This window comes from Molothrus ater, chromosome 16 (assembly GCF_012460135.2).
Source record: "Molothrus ater isolate BHLD 08-10-18 breed brown headed cowbird chromosome 16, BPBGC_Mater_1.1, whole genome shotgun sequence".
NCBI classification, from domain to species: Eukaryota; Metazoa; Chordata; class Aves; order Passeriformes; family Icteridae; genus Molothrus; species Molothrus ater.
In genome coordinates this window covers 2,112,330-2,128,319 of record NC_050493.2, presented here as the reverse complement: position 1 = coordinate 2,128,319, position 15,990 = coordinate 2,112,330, and the positions used below count along the sequence as shown (strand labels likewise).

The following is a 15,990-nucleotide window of genomic DNA, read 5'->3' as shown; positions in this document are numbered from 1 at the left end:
TCTGCTCCCACACCCTTCAGCCTGCTCTCTGCCTGGGCTCTGGGCATTAACCAGGAGTTCTGTTTGTCCCTTTGTGTTGTTGCAGCTGAATCAGGTTCCACTCTGCCCTCTCAGCACAGTGGCACCACGAGTCCTGATCTCTTTGAGTCCCAGCACTCGAGTGGGACATCAGGCAAGCAGAGCACGGCCCGGAAAACCCCGGAGTCCTTCCTGGGCCCCAACGCTGCCCTGGTGAACCTGGACTCCCTGGTGTCCAAGCCACCACAACCTGTTACTTCTCTGAACCCATTCTTGGCACCAGGTTGGTTTCTGCACAATCCTTCACTTTTCTGTTGGAGCTTTCCCTTCCTGCAGGGGAATTCTGCCCAGCTCGGTGCTGGTGGGGTTAAAGATGGCTGGTTTGGGCTTGGTTTTGTTGGATACTTGAGCCAACAGATCATGAGCAAGAGCAGGAGGGTTTCAGAGAGGCATCCTGGGCTCACCCAGCACAGTGACAGTCCCTGAAAACACAGAGCCTCTGCTCTTGGTCTGCAGCTGAGCTTCATTCCAGCAGTTCTGCTCACTCAGAATTATCTGTGTTAGAAAGTTTGGGGTTGTTAAAAATGGCTGAACTTCAGCTGGATTTTGTCAAAACAGGTAAGATTGCCTTGGGAAGGTAACAGGTAGGAGGTTCCTGTGGAAGAAGGTTGGAATTGCCCTTTTCCTGGAGCTGCAGCAGGCACAGGAGATCTCTGACTGAATTACTCACTGAGTAATTCAGTGAGCTGCTGGTTAGTCTGGGTCAGGCTGCCACAGTGAGCCAGTTTTGATCTGAAAACACATTCTCAGTGTATTTTGGAAGAAAAATTGGCTGTTGCAGTTCTCCTGCAAGCTGGGCCTGTTAGAAGTGAGCCCTTGCTTGGAGCAGACTGAAAATGGTGACACCAAACATGTGGCACATGTGTTTTTTAAAAGCTGAATATGCACTGATGTTTTCCTCTGTTGTTCTTAGGGTGAAACTTGGAAATGCTTTTTCAGTATTTATTTTCATCACTCTTCCAATGGAAGAAAAAGTCAATTTATTAAAACCCCTGAGTAGGAAGAAAGCAGTGATTCTGAGCAGCCTTGGCAGTGAGCAGGGAGAGAGAGGAAATCTGTGTATCTGCCCTTCCCGGGTACTACAAAAAGTTTGTGAGGGGTCACTGGGCCATCCAAATAATCCTGGGCTTGTACACTAAAAGGAATTTGCAGGACTGGCAGCAATCCAGGGAACCTCAGAGGCTGGGAAAGTTGTGCTCTGCTTTTTCGAGCACCGCTGCAATTCGGAAACAAGTTGTTTACTTTGGGAATTCTTGTCCCAGCTCGGTGCCAGAAACACAAAAATGGAGGTGGCTGCTGGGAGCTTGGAGCAAGCACACAAATGACAGAGTCCCAGGATGGTTTGGAAGGGACCTTAAAAACCACCCCTGCCATAGGCAGGGACACCTTTCACTATCCCAGGCTGCTCCAAGCCCTGTCCAACCTGGTCTTGGACACTTCAGGGGATCCAGGGCAGCCCCAGCTGCTCTGGGCACCCTGTGCCAGGACCTGCCCACCCTCCCAGGGAAGGATTTCTTCCCAATGTCTGATGTGAACTCACTCTCTGCAGTAAAGGAGCACACAGAGCCTGCAAAGCAGCATATAGAACATTAAATCAGTGATGTGGGAGTCGTGGTTAGGGCTTTTGCAGGGAAGCAGGTTTGGAGCCTGTGACTCCAGTCAGGGCTGTCCGAGGTGGGAGCTGTGGGTCAGTGAAGGGATGCTGGAGGCATTGGCTGCTTCCAGGGAACACTGTGTGCTCTGCTGGGGATCAGATGCTGCTCAGGGTGTTTTGGGCATGGGGATGCACACAGGGAGTGTTGTTTGCCAGCAGAGATGACTGCAGCCCCTGGTGTTGACGGCAGTGCCTCACTGTCCCTTCTCTGCCCCGCAGGCGCCGCTACGGCAGCGACTCCAATCAACCCCTTCCAGGTGAACCAGCCTCAGCCTCTGACCCTGAACCAGATGCGAGCGAGCCCCGTGCTGGGCAGCAGCCCCTCGTTCAGCACCGTGCCCCCTCTGAGCATGGAGCCAATACCTCTGTCTTCCATGGCCCCCGTGCCCGTGGGCATGGCGCCGCTGCCGGCCATGGGCACCATCCGCATGGGCCAGGGGCTGAGCATTGCAGGATCAATGCCCCAAGCTCTGCACAGTACAGGAATGCCGCCAGCAGCCTCCCAGGCTGCAAATACAACTAACCCTTTCCTCCTATAAAGACCCAATTAAAGGAACTTTTCTTTTCTTAGTGTTTCCAGGCTGAAGTCTTTCCAGCGAAACGAACGTGGCCTGTGTGGACTGAACGGTGTGTGAGAGACTTGGAAGTAGATTTGCAGTTTACAGTTATGATCTTTGAAGAGTTGTCTCTACTTACCAGTTAATCTAAATCTAGTCTTTGCTACAGATGGTACCTTACTTTGGCTTGTTGAGCATCATGTGAAATGTTCAGACTTTTCACCAAAGTTAGATTCTGCCCATTTTTGTTACTTTGTTAATCATTTCAAACACACTTTCTAGGGAGAGAACCTGCCACCGGAAAACTCCCTTGGCTATTTTGTAGATGTCAGATCATGTGCTGGATTCCTGAAGTTACTCTTCCCCTGCATCTGTCACTTCCTCTGCCCGTAAGATAGACCTGAGATTCCGAGTGCTAGTGAATGTTTTGCACATAACTACACACAGTTCTAGACTGTTGGTTCACCCATAGTCCTTACTCTTAGAAGAGACCGACCTGGAGGGCCCAGGGGGGCTTGGTTTTTATGCATTAAACATTGCAAACTCGCACTGCTTTGGTATCTCTGAGGTGTGACTGACAACAGCAAGCTTGTCTCGAAAGGAAAATAACACAAAACCCCAGGCAAAACACCCAAGACCATGCTCGAGTTGTGCTGTCGTGTGCAGTGTTGAATTCCTACACTACTCTAAGGACTCCTGGAACTCTCTGTGAGTGGCTGCACTCGTGCTGAGTGAGTGTCCTGCTCTGTGCTTGTCCAGTACCAGCTTCGTTTGGAAGTTTTTTCATGTGTATTTTGTTTTTATTTGACTTACAATGTGAGTTGAAAGGAAAAAAAATGGAAAAAACAAAGAAAAGCAAAAAAAAAAAAAAAAAGGAGATACAGTGGGACAACTTTGAATTCAGTTTCACCGGGGCAAGCTTTAAAACTAATTCAGGCTTAACCTTGCTATATGCAGTTACTCTTGTATACTTTTGCACATATTTTGTTTAGTACAGTTTCATATTTTGAGTTTGCAGAGTTACCTAATAGTCCTTTTTTTGCTAATTTTTATAATGTGGTTCTTATTTAACTGTCTGGTTTTGATAGATTTATCAAGTCTGGCTGAAAAATTAAGATATTGGCAAATGTCATTTTTATGGTTTTAATGCCCTCTTATTTATGGTTTTCGCTCTTTGTTTCTGTAAAGAGAGTTTAAAAGGGAAGATTAACACTAAAATATTTACTTTTAAATGAAGTATTCATAATGCAAATCAAAAACAAATCCTCGTGACTAATTATTTTTAGATGAATTGAATTTGAGCATAACATGATTTAAGACTACATTAAAAAGAAAAAACACTAAAGTCGCCTTTCCCTTGATTTGTTCCCATTTCCCAATCCCCAGACTGGACAGACTTTTAGCCTTGATGAAGATCCCAAGAGAGGCCGTTTGGTTTTATTTTCCTTGTAAAACTTGTGGAGCTGTTAAAGATCCTGATGTGCAAACAGAACTTGTTTGATTTTATCCACTGATTTTTCCTCTTGGAAGGTGCACTCCGTTGGATGACTGCTTCCATGGCCAGCCTCCCTTGGGAGCTGAGTTATCCCTTTTAGATGAATTTTCATGTCTGGACTCCTCACCACGCTCAGGAGTTCTGCTGCAGCTCCAGCCTCTCCCAAAAATCCATGGAAAGGGAATTTTCCTGCCTGCAGGGCACCTCTGAACAGACTTGGTGGCCTTTCCTTAATTTAGAGGGGGAAAACAGAATTTGCCAGAGTTGTGTTGAGGTGGAACAATTCCCTGTGGGGCTGGATCCCATGGAGGGAGTGGATCCCATGGAGGGAGTGGATCCCATGGAGGGAGTGGGTCCCATGGAAGGACTGGGATCCACCTCCCAGTGGGAAGGGGAGGCTGAAGGATGATCAGATTTAGGGACACAGCCCCAGACTGGAGCTGTGCAGGCCAGGGGAGCTGTGGCAGTGGATGGAATGCTCAGTGTGTGGATGTTCCTGTGCAGATGTGGGGTCCTCTGGGATCCTCTGGAATTGCCAAGGAGCATTCCCAATCCTTGTTTTTATAGAGGAGGGAAGAGCTTTGCTGTCCACACCCAGCCTGTCTTTAAAAACAAAACCAAACCCCATTCGTGTTGCCTTTCAGAGCAAAGCAAAAGACTTTTTCTGTTGTTGTTGAGGCTGTTGAGAAGAGTAGGGCAGGAAGGGTGTGATTCTTGCAGATGGGGGGGAAGGTGCTTTTTTCCAGCTGCTCTGTGACAAGATTCCTCCTGGGTTCTTTTCCCAGTTGCATTTGACCAGCTCTGGAATCGAGGTCACTCGGGGTTTGTCCCTTTGTCCCCTGAACTGCAGAGGGATGGGGCATTGTCTGTCCAGCCAAGAGTCCTGGCCACGTTCTTGGGAACTTTTTAGAGGCAAGATGAAGTTGATAAGAAATATTTAAAGTGCTGCAATAATCTGCAGTTGGAGCTGTCACTGTAAATTTGCTCTGGGAGGGAGCCCTGGCTTAATGAAGCTGTTGAATGGCAAATCGTTGTCACTGCCCCCAGAACTTTATCCCTTTTATATGAAATAGAGACACTTATGGCACAACAAACCCCAGGGAGGCTCCCTGAGGAGCCACAGCCCAAATTCTGCTGCTGGAAATCCTTAGGCTGAGACTAACCAAGGCCAGAGCCCAGCCTGGCACGGGGCTTGTGGCAGGAGCTGAGTTTAGCAGGAGAAGGAGCTGGTTTGGTCAATGTTCCTGGGCTGGGCTGTCCCCAGGGCTGACACAGGGGGGTCACTGTCCTGGCTGGGGATGCTCTGAATGGTCCAGCTCACTTTGGGATGATCTTCCTCATCTCCAGGATAACCCTCCCTCCCTCCTGGCCCTCCCACATTCCTGGAGGGTGTTTGTGTGTCCCCTCTGCCCCAGTTCTCCGTTTTCTCCTCTTCTCCTTCTTTCTCTCACTTTGCAAATATTCAAAGTGCTTTTTTTTTCTTTTTTGATTTTTAAAATGTTTGTAGCCCAAAATAGCCTTACTGGTCAAATTGACCAAAGAGAAAAGTGTTAAATATCTTGTTAAAAAAATATAAATTAACACACACTCCTTGGCATAATTCCCCCCTAAATAAGCTCAGTTATTTATTCAGTTTTATGCTCTAGAGAAACTCAGCTCTGTGGAGGGGACAGGGAAGGGAAGCCCTGGTGGGTTGTGGTGTTTTCAGTTTTTGGGAATCCCATAGCCAAGACAGCTCTTGTTCCTCTTGTGCCCCTTTGCTGTCCCAGCTCAAAGTGTGCTCTGTGCCTGAACATTGCACAGGTGGGGAGAAAGAAGAAATTTCCTTTTCCCAGCAGAATCTCACACAACTCTTCCTCTCCAAGTGTTCCAATATTTCCCAAACTGCTCATAACCCCGGGAGCCAGCTGCTTTTTCTGGATTTGTGCTGACTATTGCCATTATTTACTGTATAAATAATTTATCATTTGTACTATTGTATCATAATGTCTGTATCTTTGTGTCATTTTTTTTTCTCCCCCCCCAGCAATGTCACAGATGTGATATTTAAACGATGCCATCAGAACAGTGGAAAGACGAGGGGTTTGGAGGTGACTGGTCAGAATTAAAATTGTATTGCTTCTATTCCAGCTGTGTTGCTTTTTCCAAGCTTCTCCATGGTGTTTGTTCTCCCATTCCCACCCAGGCCCTGCTTGGTGGAGGTTTGCAGGGAGCTGCTGGGTTTGGGGGGAGCTGATGGAAGGTTTGTGGCAGGAGGATGGAGGGTGCTGTGGATTCCTTGGGTGCATCCAGCCCTTTGCCCAGGACAGGCTGCTTTGGCTGGGAGAGAAGAGGGTTTCTGTGGCTCACTGAAATCAGGCTCAGCTGAGACCTTACTGACTCAATAAAAATGGAGATTTGTTGTGTTGCAGGTGACTGAATTCCTTCTTTCAACCCTGGAACAGCCCCGTGGAGGGAGCAGTGCCTCTCTGGAGGCTCTGGATTTGTGTCCAGGCAGGAACGTGGGGAAGGTGCCTGTGGAAGGAGGGCTGGGGAGCTGGGACAGCACCTGGGGAGTCCTCACTTCCCACTTTGTAGCTCAGCCTGGGCTCTGTGCATGGATCACGAGGCTGCTTCCAGCCTGGAAGAGATCCAGGCCTCTAATCCCGGCTGCTTTAATTGGAGGGCACTTCATTAGCAGGCACCAGCAGGAGCTGCCTCTGCAGAGCCCCTCCAGGTGCCCTGCTTCGTTTGCAGCCAATCATGCTGATCATTAATCAATGGTCACTAATTAATGCTGCAGATGTGACTGTGGGAAAGGCAGCTTTGGAGAGAAGTCTCTGCTCTGGTTTCAGCTGGGGGAAGCTGCTGCCCCAGAAATGTTCCAGTGTCCCTGGAGGAGCTGGGGCTGCCCTGGAGCCCTGGCAGTGTCCGGGGCCAGGCTGGGCAGGGCCTGGCGCCACCTGGGACAGTGGAAGGTGCTGGGGTTGGAAGTGGATGGGCTTTAAGGTCCAAACCATTCTGGGACTCTGATTCTACTCCTGCCTCTTGGAATTGCACATTTTCAGCTAAATCTGCTCGCTGTGGAAGATGTGGGGACTCTGATCTCCTCCAGAGGAGCTGCATTCTGGTGGATTCTGATGGGTTCTGGTGAATTCTGCTGGGTTCTGCTGGGTTCTGCTGGGTTCTGGTGAATTCTGATGGATTCTGACGGGTTCTGCTGGGTTCTGCTGGCAGTGTGAGCCAGGGGAGCCTGAGCTGCCCAGCCCGTGGTCAGCAGAGCTGTGCCTGTGGTTGAGCTTTCTGCTGACCTTGCAGAGCTGCTCCCCCATCCCACATTTCCTCTTCCTCTTCCTCTTCAGAGGAGTGAGGAGGATTTGCCTGCTCTGCAGAGGAAGATAAGGATTTATCTTTTGGCTTCCCCTCGCCCACACTGCTTTAAGATTTTGCTGAGGTTTGTGTTGCCTCTGTGCTGGGCTGAGGGTGCAGCTCTGCCCTTTCTGCTGCTTTTCATGGAGCTGTGGGAGAAGGGCTGGGCCCATCTCGTGCTCTGCCTTTGGCACTCTGCAACACCCTGTAAGCTGCATTTCAGGGAACCAGTGGGATTTATGAACCCCTCACGTTCAAAACTCCCAAACCCTCCTCCCAATCCCGCCCATCCATCCCCATCCCTCCTGGAATTCTCCACAGCACCACAGCTGAACCACCTCGAGTAATGCCTGCCATGGAAAATCATCAGACACCTTCGTGTCCTTCTTCTCCTAGAACCTGTGAAATCAGCTCTGCCTTCTTCCTAAAGGGTTTTTTGTGGCCATGGAATGAAATCCATGGATTTTCCAAGCTCCAGGGAGCCAGCTCTGCTGTGCTGTAGCAGCCCTGGAGTCCGTGGGCTGCCTGGGGTTGTGTTGGGTGATGGTGGAGGAGGTTTTTTTTCTGCTTTTTTAATATCTTCATCAGCAAGTCTGGCACTAAATGGAGTGATGATATTCTCTGAGGTGAATTTGGGTACTGAAATATCCTGGCCTGAATAGGGAGCCAAAAATAGACACCTTCAGCAGTTCCATGTGTCTGCTGCTCTTCCCTCTGAAGGACAAGGCTGGATCCCTCAGATCCTGCTGGGAATGCAGCTCCTCTTGTTCCCTCCCTCCCTCCCGGGGGCCCAGCCCTGCTTTCCATGCCCCAAGGATGGGTTCTGAGCGATTTGTGCTGTCCTGTGCTCCCAGCCCCAGTGGGGCTGCCCTGGAGGCCACTGGCAGCTCTGGAGTTGGGTGGGAGCTGCAGGTTTGGGAGTTTTTGTTTCCAAAAGTGGAGGTGGCTCCTGGGTTTGCAATACCCGCGAGTGTCTTAGGGTTGGGGTTGAGCTCCCCCACGTTTGCCTCCCAGAGGACTCCTCAGCTGATGGAAAAAGCCCTCAGGGATCCCCTGTGCACCCCAAGGGTGATGTTGGGAGGGGCCAGGGTGGGATTGGGGTGGCCTTTGCCCAGCTCTGCTGGGGGTGGTGTGGCCTGGAGAACCTCCCAAACTGGAGCTGGTGGCTGCTCCAGATGTGCTGCTCAGGTGTGCCTGGACCAGGGCTGGCTGCTGGGGGACTCTCAGTGCCCCCACGGGGGGCTCAGGGACACCCTGGAGATGTCCTGGGTGGATTCTCCAGGGCCACCAGCCCCTCCAGGTGCTGCCAGCCCAGGGTTGGGGTTCCTGCTGTTCCCCAGGCCTGGGTGTCCCCAGGATGGGGAATGCCCCACGCTCTGGGTGCCAGCCTGGCTGTGCCACTGCTCCCACCCCAGCTGTCCTGTCCTGTGAGCCCCCAGATCTGTGTCCAGCACAGATCCAGGGCCTTTATCCCCCTGCATCTCCAGTGGCACAAATGGGAGAAAACACTAAAAACATGTCAAGAATTGGAGCTAAATCCCCAATTCTCTCCAATCAGGCTGCTCTGTGCCTGAGTGTTTGATTTTTTCCTATTCTTTTTTTTTTGTTTTCCTTTGGAGCATTTCACAGATCTCCTGCTCCCAGCCTGACACTGCTGCTGGGGAGAAGCTGCTGTCAGCTTGAATCCATCTCATTTTCAGATGGAGATCATTCCCAGCTGCCACAGAGCTGCTGGTGTAAAGCAGCCTGGCAGCCTCTTGTGGATGCTCAGATCCCTGGCTCAGCCCCGTCCCCGTGGAGCAGCCTCGGGAGGTGTTTGCTCCCTGCTCTGGGGACAGGGGGCAGTGCCAGGGCAGCCAGCACGGAGCCACTTCCACGGAGGAACGGGAAAAACTCGGAATTCTTCATTCAGCCTCGGAGTTAATCGTTATTCATCACTTTCAGCGCTTTCCTGAAGGTTGGGAGCAGCCACGAGAGGGCAGGAGCTGCTGCTGCTGTTTGGTAGGAAAGGCGGTAAATACCAATTCCTAAGGATTGCCCGAATGATTCTCCTTTTCCTGGAGGGTTTGATCCCCAAGCTGCTGTTCAGCCCCCGTCCTTGGCTGTCTCCCTCCCTGGGGAACAGCAGGAAAACTCCCATGGAGCGAATCCAAAGCCTCTCCAGGCCAGGAGAGCTGCAGAGACCCCAAACTTCTCCCAGGCTCCCTGGTTTGTGATGGCCTTGGAGCCTCTCCTGTGCCAGGACTCGTTCTCCAGGAAGATTTTTATCTGTTTTCCTTTTTTCCCTGCCCATCTGGAATTCAGAGGATAATGACCAATTTCACTGTCTGGCAGGGATTTCAGGGGAGGGAAGCAGAGCTCCAGCTGAGAGCCTTGCGCTGCTGTTGTGGGGTTGGGAATTTCAGTGCAGGTTTGAAGAGAAGGGAGAATGATTAACCAGGAAAGGAGCAGGCTGTTCCAGCTGGGTGAGCCTCTGCTGCTGGCTTTTACTGGGATTTGGCTGCTCTTAAAGCACTGCTGCTTCCAGGGTTTAACTTCCATGAACCACTAGGGATCCTAAATCCCTTCCTTGGCACCGCTCCCTGCTCACGGTGTCGTGTCCATTTTTATTCACAGGTTGTCCCCAGGTGCAAACACTGCCACACCTGAGGGGCAAAGATTTCAACCAGGAAACGATGAAAGCAGCAGCAGGGCCATTTCTGGGAGAAGTTTCTGAGGGATATCAACGGCATTGGGCTTGGGAAACTCCAAACATCAGCCCCTGGGTGATGCCCTGAGGGAAACACTCACAGGAAACTTGCCCAGCCCTTGGGGAAGGTAAGTGAAGCTCTTAGATGTGTTCAAGCCATTGAGGAGCCCAAAACCACCCCAAAATCCAGCTAAACCCAGAGAAAATAGGCAAAAAGCCCTAATAGTGCAGGTAGCGGTGTGGGATCTGCTTAGAGAGCTGCTTAAACACCTCAAAGATCTTTAATCCTGTCTTAGGGAGTTCAGGATTTTTGCTGCTCATTGTTTTTAACTTCCCCTCAGCTGTCAGGAGGAAGCTGGCTCAGGTCTGGTTGGTGCCACTGGGGTGAAACAGCCAAGAGTTCCTTTGGAGCAGGAGTAATTCAGGGCTTTGGAGCAGCAGGGTGAGGAGCTGGCTGTGAATAAAGCCCAGGTTTGGGCTGTGCCAGGCTCCTGTGCAGCCTTGCTGCAGTTGGAATGTGGGCAGGAACTGTGCTCCAGGGAAAACTGGCCCTTGGGCAGCAGCAGGAGGTTCAGTGTTTGCCTCCCAAGCCTTTCAAACTCTGATATTCATCCTGCTTCCCGAACTGCTGAAAAGGAAACAAAATTCCTCGAGTCTCCTCTGAGCCAACAGGAAATGCTTCTGAATTTGGATTCCAACATGACTCAGTTCAGAGATTACAAATGACCAAAACAACTCCACTGCAAGTGTGGAGTCAACAAAAACATGGCAGGAGATGAAAAGTTATCCCTAAAAACGTTTGGAAAAGTATTTCTATGTTATATAAAAGGTGCTGCTGCCCCCAGCCATGTTCTAGTGGCTACTTTATGATCTCAGAAATTAAATTTATTCCATCCCACTGTGGATCAGAACAATCTCTGCCCAGGTGTTTTGTTGAGCTGCGTCCTGGAGGATTTGTGGCTCATCCCTGGGTGTTTTTCCTGGGATTTCTACACTTGGAGTTCCCTTTTAGGGAGATGGTGTCGTTCTCCTGGGATTTGCAGTCAAACACAAGAGGTTACATGCCCAAAATTAAATAGGAAAATGACTCAGCAATTAGTCACTGCATTGAAACACTTTTTTTTTCTCTTCTACCTTTAAGTTTAGCAGAGCTCAGATGATTTAGGGCTTAAAAACATCCTGGCAAAAACAAAGAAACCCCTTTATCAGCAGAAAAACAAATGAATCCATTGATACAACAGAGTTTATTTATTCAGCCTAAAAAATCTTAGAATGGGTTGCATTTCACAGGACCATTTTTGGAAGGTGCAATAAATTCAATTCCTCATTTGCAAAAAAAAAAAATATCACGGAAGAGAAACTGGGTTTGCAAAGTTTTAACTGCAGGGAAACTGCTACAGCTCTAAACTTTCCATGTCATTAATTCTGTAAGAAGGTGTACAAAAGGCTGCTATAAAAATATTTTGTTACAGGCCTTACTCTGAGACAGCTTGACCCCTAAAAACACTGAATAAAATACAATAATCATCAATAAAACACTGAATGTTAACCAATAATATCAATTTCCACAAACACTTCAGCCTGGCTGAGAGGATCAGGCTTGGTTGTTATCCCAGATCCTCCCGGGCTGGTGCTTTTTGGAGTGACTGAGTTGGAGCAGCTCCTCCTTTCCCTCAGAAGGGCTTTGGGGGGCTCGGGAGCTGTGCAGGGGCCCAGGGGATTTGGGGGGCTCAGGAGCCCTGAAGCCCCTGGGGGGCTCAGAGACCCTGCAGCCCCTGGGGATTTGGGGGGCTCAGAGTCCATGCAGCCCCTGGGGAGCTCAGAAGCCCTGCAGCCCCTGGGGTTTGGGGGGCTCAGAAGCCCTGCAGCCCCTGGACCCAGGGGATTTGGGGGCACAGAAGCCCTGCAGCCCCTGGGGGGCTCAGGAGCCCTGCAGCCCCTGGGGATTTGGGGGGCTCAGAGTCCATGCAGCCCCTGGGGATTTGGGGGGCTCAGAAGCCCTGCAGCCCCTGGGGTTTGGGGGCTCAGAGACCCTGCAGCCCCTGGGGATTTGGGGGGCACAGAAGCCCTGCAGCCCCTGGGATTTGGGGGGCTCAGAGTCCATGCAGCCCCTGGGGATTTGGGGGGCACAGAAGCCCTGCAGCCCCTGGGGTTTGGGGGTCTCAGAGTCCATGCAGCCCCTGGGGATTTGGGGGGCTCAGAAGCCCTGCAGGCCCTGGGGATTTGGGGGGCTCAGAAGCCCTGCAGCCCCTGGGGATTTGGGGGGCTCAGAGTCCATGCAGCCCCTGGGATTTGGGGGCTCAGAGACCCTGCAGGCCCTGGGGTTTGGGGGGCTCAGAAGCTCTGCAGCCCCTGGGGATTTGGGGGGATCAGAGACCCTGCAGCCCCTGGGGATTTGGGGGGATCAGAGACCCTGCAGCCCCTGGGGATTTGGGGGGGGCTCAGAAGCCCTGCAGCCCCTGGGGATTTGGGGGGATCAGAGACCCTGCAGCCCCTGGGGATTTGGGGGGGGCTCAGGAGCCCTGCAGGCCCTGGGGTTTGGGGGGCTCAGAAGCCCTGCAGGCCCTGGGGTTTGGGGATCTCAGAGTCCATGCAGCCCCTGGGGCCCGGTGGTCTGGCCCTGGCCCACGTCGTAGCCCAGCTTGTGCAGGTCTTTGGTGATCACGTTGAAGGAAATGGTGACAAAGCCCTGGGATCGCACCCTGGTCACTGCACCGAGGGGAGGGGATGGCATTAATTAAAGATTAATTAAAGATTAATTAAAGGTTAATTAAAGGGATTCAAGGGGAGCTCTTTGTCAGCAGGCAGGAGCTGCCAGGACTCACCTTCCCGTCCCTCTCCCTGCGCCACCACTTTGGGGTCGGTGAATTCCGGGCGTCTCCCTGTGAACCAGCTTGGAGAAAAATACAAATTAATGAAAACAAACCACAAAATATTGAATACAAAGTAAAAATTAATGAATACCAAACACAAAATATTGAATGCAAATTAATGAATACAAAATTCAAATTAATGAATTCAAAATACAAATTAATGAATACAAAATAATGAATACAGGATTCAAAATTCAAATTAATGAATACAACACAATGAAGACAAAAACAAAATAATGAATACAGAAAACAAATCATTGAATTCAAAATAGAAAATTATGAATTCAAAATACAAATTAATGAATACAAAATACAAAATTATGAATACAAAAAGCCAAAATTATGAATACAAAATACAAATTATTGAATTCAAAATACTAATAATTGAATACAAAAGACAAAATTATTGAATTCAAAACACAAATTATTGAATACAAAGTAATTAATTTAAAATACAAACTGAATACAAAATACGAAATTATGAATGCAAAATACAAAATAATGAATTGGGTGGCTGAGATTGATCCAGGCTATGAGATGGATGTCAGTGAGACTGCCTAGAGGGTTTTGAAATCTGATTCTCTTTATTGATCTAATTCAATCAAAGGTAGGTTTTGCCTAAAGGAAAAAAAATGCAACTGGTTTCATACAGATTTTGTTAAATCCAGTTTTTTTTTCTGGGCTAGAAGAATCTTTCTGTGGCAAAGATATTGTTGAAAAATTCTTCTTGAGTTTCTTAAAAAAAAATTGGATTGGGAATTGTTTTTTCATGGGTTTGCTCTTCCTGTGGCTGTCCTTCCAGAACAGCACCAAGAAGATTCAGGCAGTAATTTAGTGCAGGTAGCAGGTAATTAATATGTCTGTTATATTATATATTAATATATTATATTACTATATACTAATATATATTATATTAATATGTTGATATTACTGTAATATATTAATATATTGTTGTTAATAAGTTTATGAAAGCTTTTCAGAAGACCCAGACACCTGAAAATGTGATTTTTACCCACAGAACACAAAGCTGGTTATGGCACAGAGCAGTGACACCTCTGCACCACTGAGTGGCTGCAAATGCCTTTGTGGCTGAGAACAGGAGGGAAATTCATTCATTAATGAATGAAAGTCATTAATTATTACCTTGTGAGCTGCTGCAGCCTCGAGGTGGACTCTGGGACAAACATGGCAATGGTTCTTTTGTGCCTGAAACCAAGAGGAGAGCCCAGAACCTCAGGAATGAATAAAAAGCAGCATTTTTATATTTATGAAGGCACAGAATTCCTGGCAAACCAGGAACTTTCCCTTCACACAAAAAGGGTTTGTTTGCACAGGAACTACAGATTTTCCTCCATTCCATCCTCCAATAAATGAGAATTTATTGTGTGAGGAACTGACCTTCATATCTGGCCTTTTTACAGGCCAGTTTGAGCTTCACAGGATTACCAAAACTTATTTAATGATGAAAGAATTCTGCTAGAAAATCTCTGTGAACTGACAGGGCACGATGAGGAGATTTTTGGGAGTTTTTTTTTTTGTTTCAGGAACAGCAGAATAACCAGACCAGGATGTGTCTGAGCCCTGCAGGTCGGGCTGGCACTCACCTGCCTGGCACTCACCTGCCTGGCACGAAGGGCACGTGCACAGCTCCGTAACCCCTGACCACATCGTGGCCAAAGAAGTCAGGCCCGTAGACACTGAGCACAATCTGCGGCCCTGCAAGGAAATGGGGGTGAGGGGGGCGCTTTGGCACCAGGGCCAGACCCCCCCCAGCACTCACAGCCAAAGGGGTTGGTGCTCTTGAAGGTGATGTCGATGGGGAAGTTCCAGACCAGCGTGGTGGGCGAGACGCTGCTCTTGGAGGCGATCTGCGAGATTCCCTCCTCCAGGCCCTGCAGGGAGCAGGGGGTGAGCCTGGGGCCCGGCTGAGCCCGGGGGTGGGGACAGGGGGACACGGGGTGGGGACAGGGGCGGTACCGCCGTGGGGACCCAGTCCTGGCCGTAGACAAAGGAGAACTTGCAGTAGAGGTCATCGAATCCCGGGAACTGCGGGGGAGAGAGAGAGAGAGAGAGAGAGAGGGAGGGATTACTGGGAATTCACTGGGAATTTCTGGGGGTGAGGATCTGCCCGAGTCAGGATGCTGAGGGCAGCCTGTGCCAGCGAGACTGGGACAGACGGGATGGGTTTGGGGGATGAGGCTGGGATGAGTTTGGGAGGGGTTAAGACAGGGATGGGTTAAGGGGGATGAAGCCAGGCAGGGTTATGAGGGTGCTGAAGGTGTGCAGGGCTGGGCAGGATGAGGATGGGTTGGGTTATGGGGGTGCTGCGGGTGTGCAGCGTTGGGCAGGATGAGGATGGGTTGGGTTTGGGGCTCAGGCCGGCCGGGTTCAGGGGGGTCAGATTCTCCTCCCGCGCGGGCGGCTGCAGCACCGAGACCGGGCCAGGGCGATCCCCCCATCCCTCGGCGCTGTCCCAGTGTGTTTCCCGCGGTGTCCCCGGCTCCCCCGCACCTCTCCGCTCTCGATCTCGCCGCTCACGGCCAGCAGGAACACGCTGGGCGCCGCCATGGCGGGCGCGCCGGTTGCCGTGGCGACGGACGGGGCGGCGCAGCGGCCAAACTTCCTCGGCACCGGGCTTCGCTTCTCTTCGCGGGGCTCCCGATCCGCAAAGTAGCCCCAAAATCACCCAAAAATCGTCCCCAAATCGCTCCAAAACGCGGCCACCCCACCTCTGGAACCCCTGGCACCCCCGGCACGGGTGTACCCAGGCGGATCCTACCCGCTCCCCTCAGCCGCTGAGCCCGCCCGGCGCTGCCCCGTTATTCTCGCACCGCCACGTGTCCAGAACTTTATTTATCATTATTATAATTTAATATCAGCCTGAAGCAACCCCAACCGAGGATTCGGCCTGCCCAGGGGATGGGCACGACCCCAAAGCTGCCGGCCTTCAGGGACAGCGCTTTGAGGGATGCACAGGGTGCGGGTTTGGCGTGTTTGAAGCCGGACGGGATCCCAGGACGGCTGGGATGATCCAGCTCGGGATATTCCCGATCCTACAATTCCATGTGTGGAGGCCATGGCCACTAGATGATGCTGCCGGCCAAGGGCCAGAGCAGTTGATGTTGGCAGGGAGAATGTGGGAAATGGTGGATTTTGTGCTCTCTGGAGGCTCAGCCCCAGCGGTGAGGAGAGGGGCCCGCGGTGCCCTCAGCAGGGCGGGTGTTGACCATGGCGAGCGGGAGAAAAGCCCTCACACCGCTGGGTGTGGATGGGGGCGGGAAAAAGAGGGAACAGCA

At 50.7% G+C, this 15,990-nt stretch overlaps 2 protein-coding genes across 3 annotated transcripts in view; one reads left to right on the top strand and one right to left on the bottom strand.

Moving 5' to 3' along the window:
* Positions 1-5,908, top strand: part of EPN2 (epsin 2) — a 44,444-nt gene extending 38,536 nt beyond the window's left edge. For both annotated transcript variants that reach the window (XM_036392179.2, XM_036392178.2), the window contains 2 exons: positions 86-301; positions 1,952-5,908. In XM_036392179.2, the coding sequence (XP_036248072.1) occupies positions 86-301; positions 1,952-2,271 (536 nt within the window). In that variant the 3' untranslated portion in view covers positions 2,272-5,908. The remainder of the gene's footprint in view (positions 1-85; positions 302-1,951) is intronic.
* A 5,138-nt stretch (positions 5,909-11,046) lies between these two features.
* On the bottom strand, positions 11,047-15,308 carry B9D1 (B9 domain containing 1). Its single transcript, XM_036392871.2, has 7 exons — positions 15,206-15,308; positions 14,672-14,740; positions 14,475-14,586; positions 14,314-14,410; positions 13,838-13,900; positions 12,647-12,714; positions 11,047-12,530 (listed from the first exon to the last, which is right to left on the bottom strand). The coding sequence occupies exons 1-7, from the start codon at positions 15,260-15,262 to the stop codon at positions 12,403-12,405; spliced, it is 594 nt and encodes a 197-aa protein (XP_036248764.1). The 5' UTR covers positions 15,263-15,308; the 3' UTR covers positions 11,047-12,402.
* Positions 15,309-15,990: the final 682 nt, after the last annotated feature.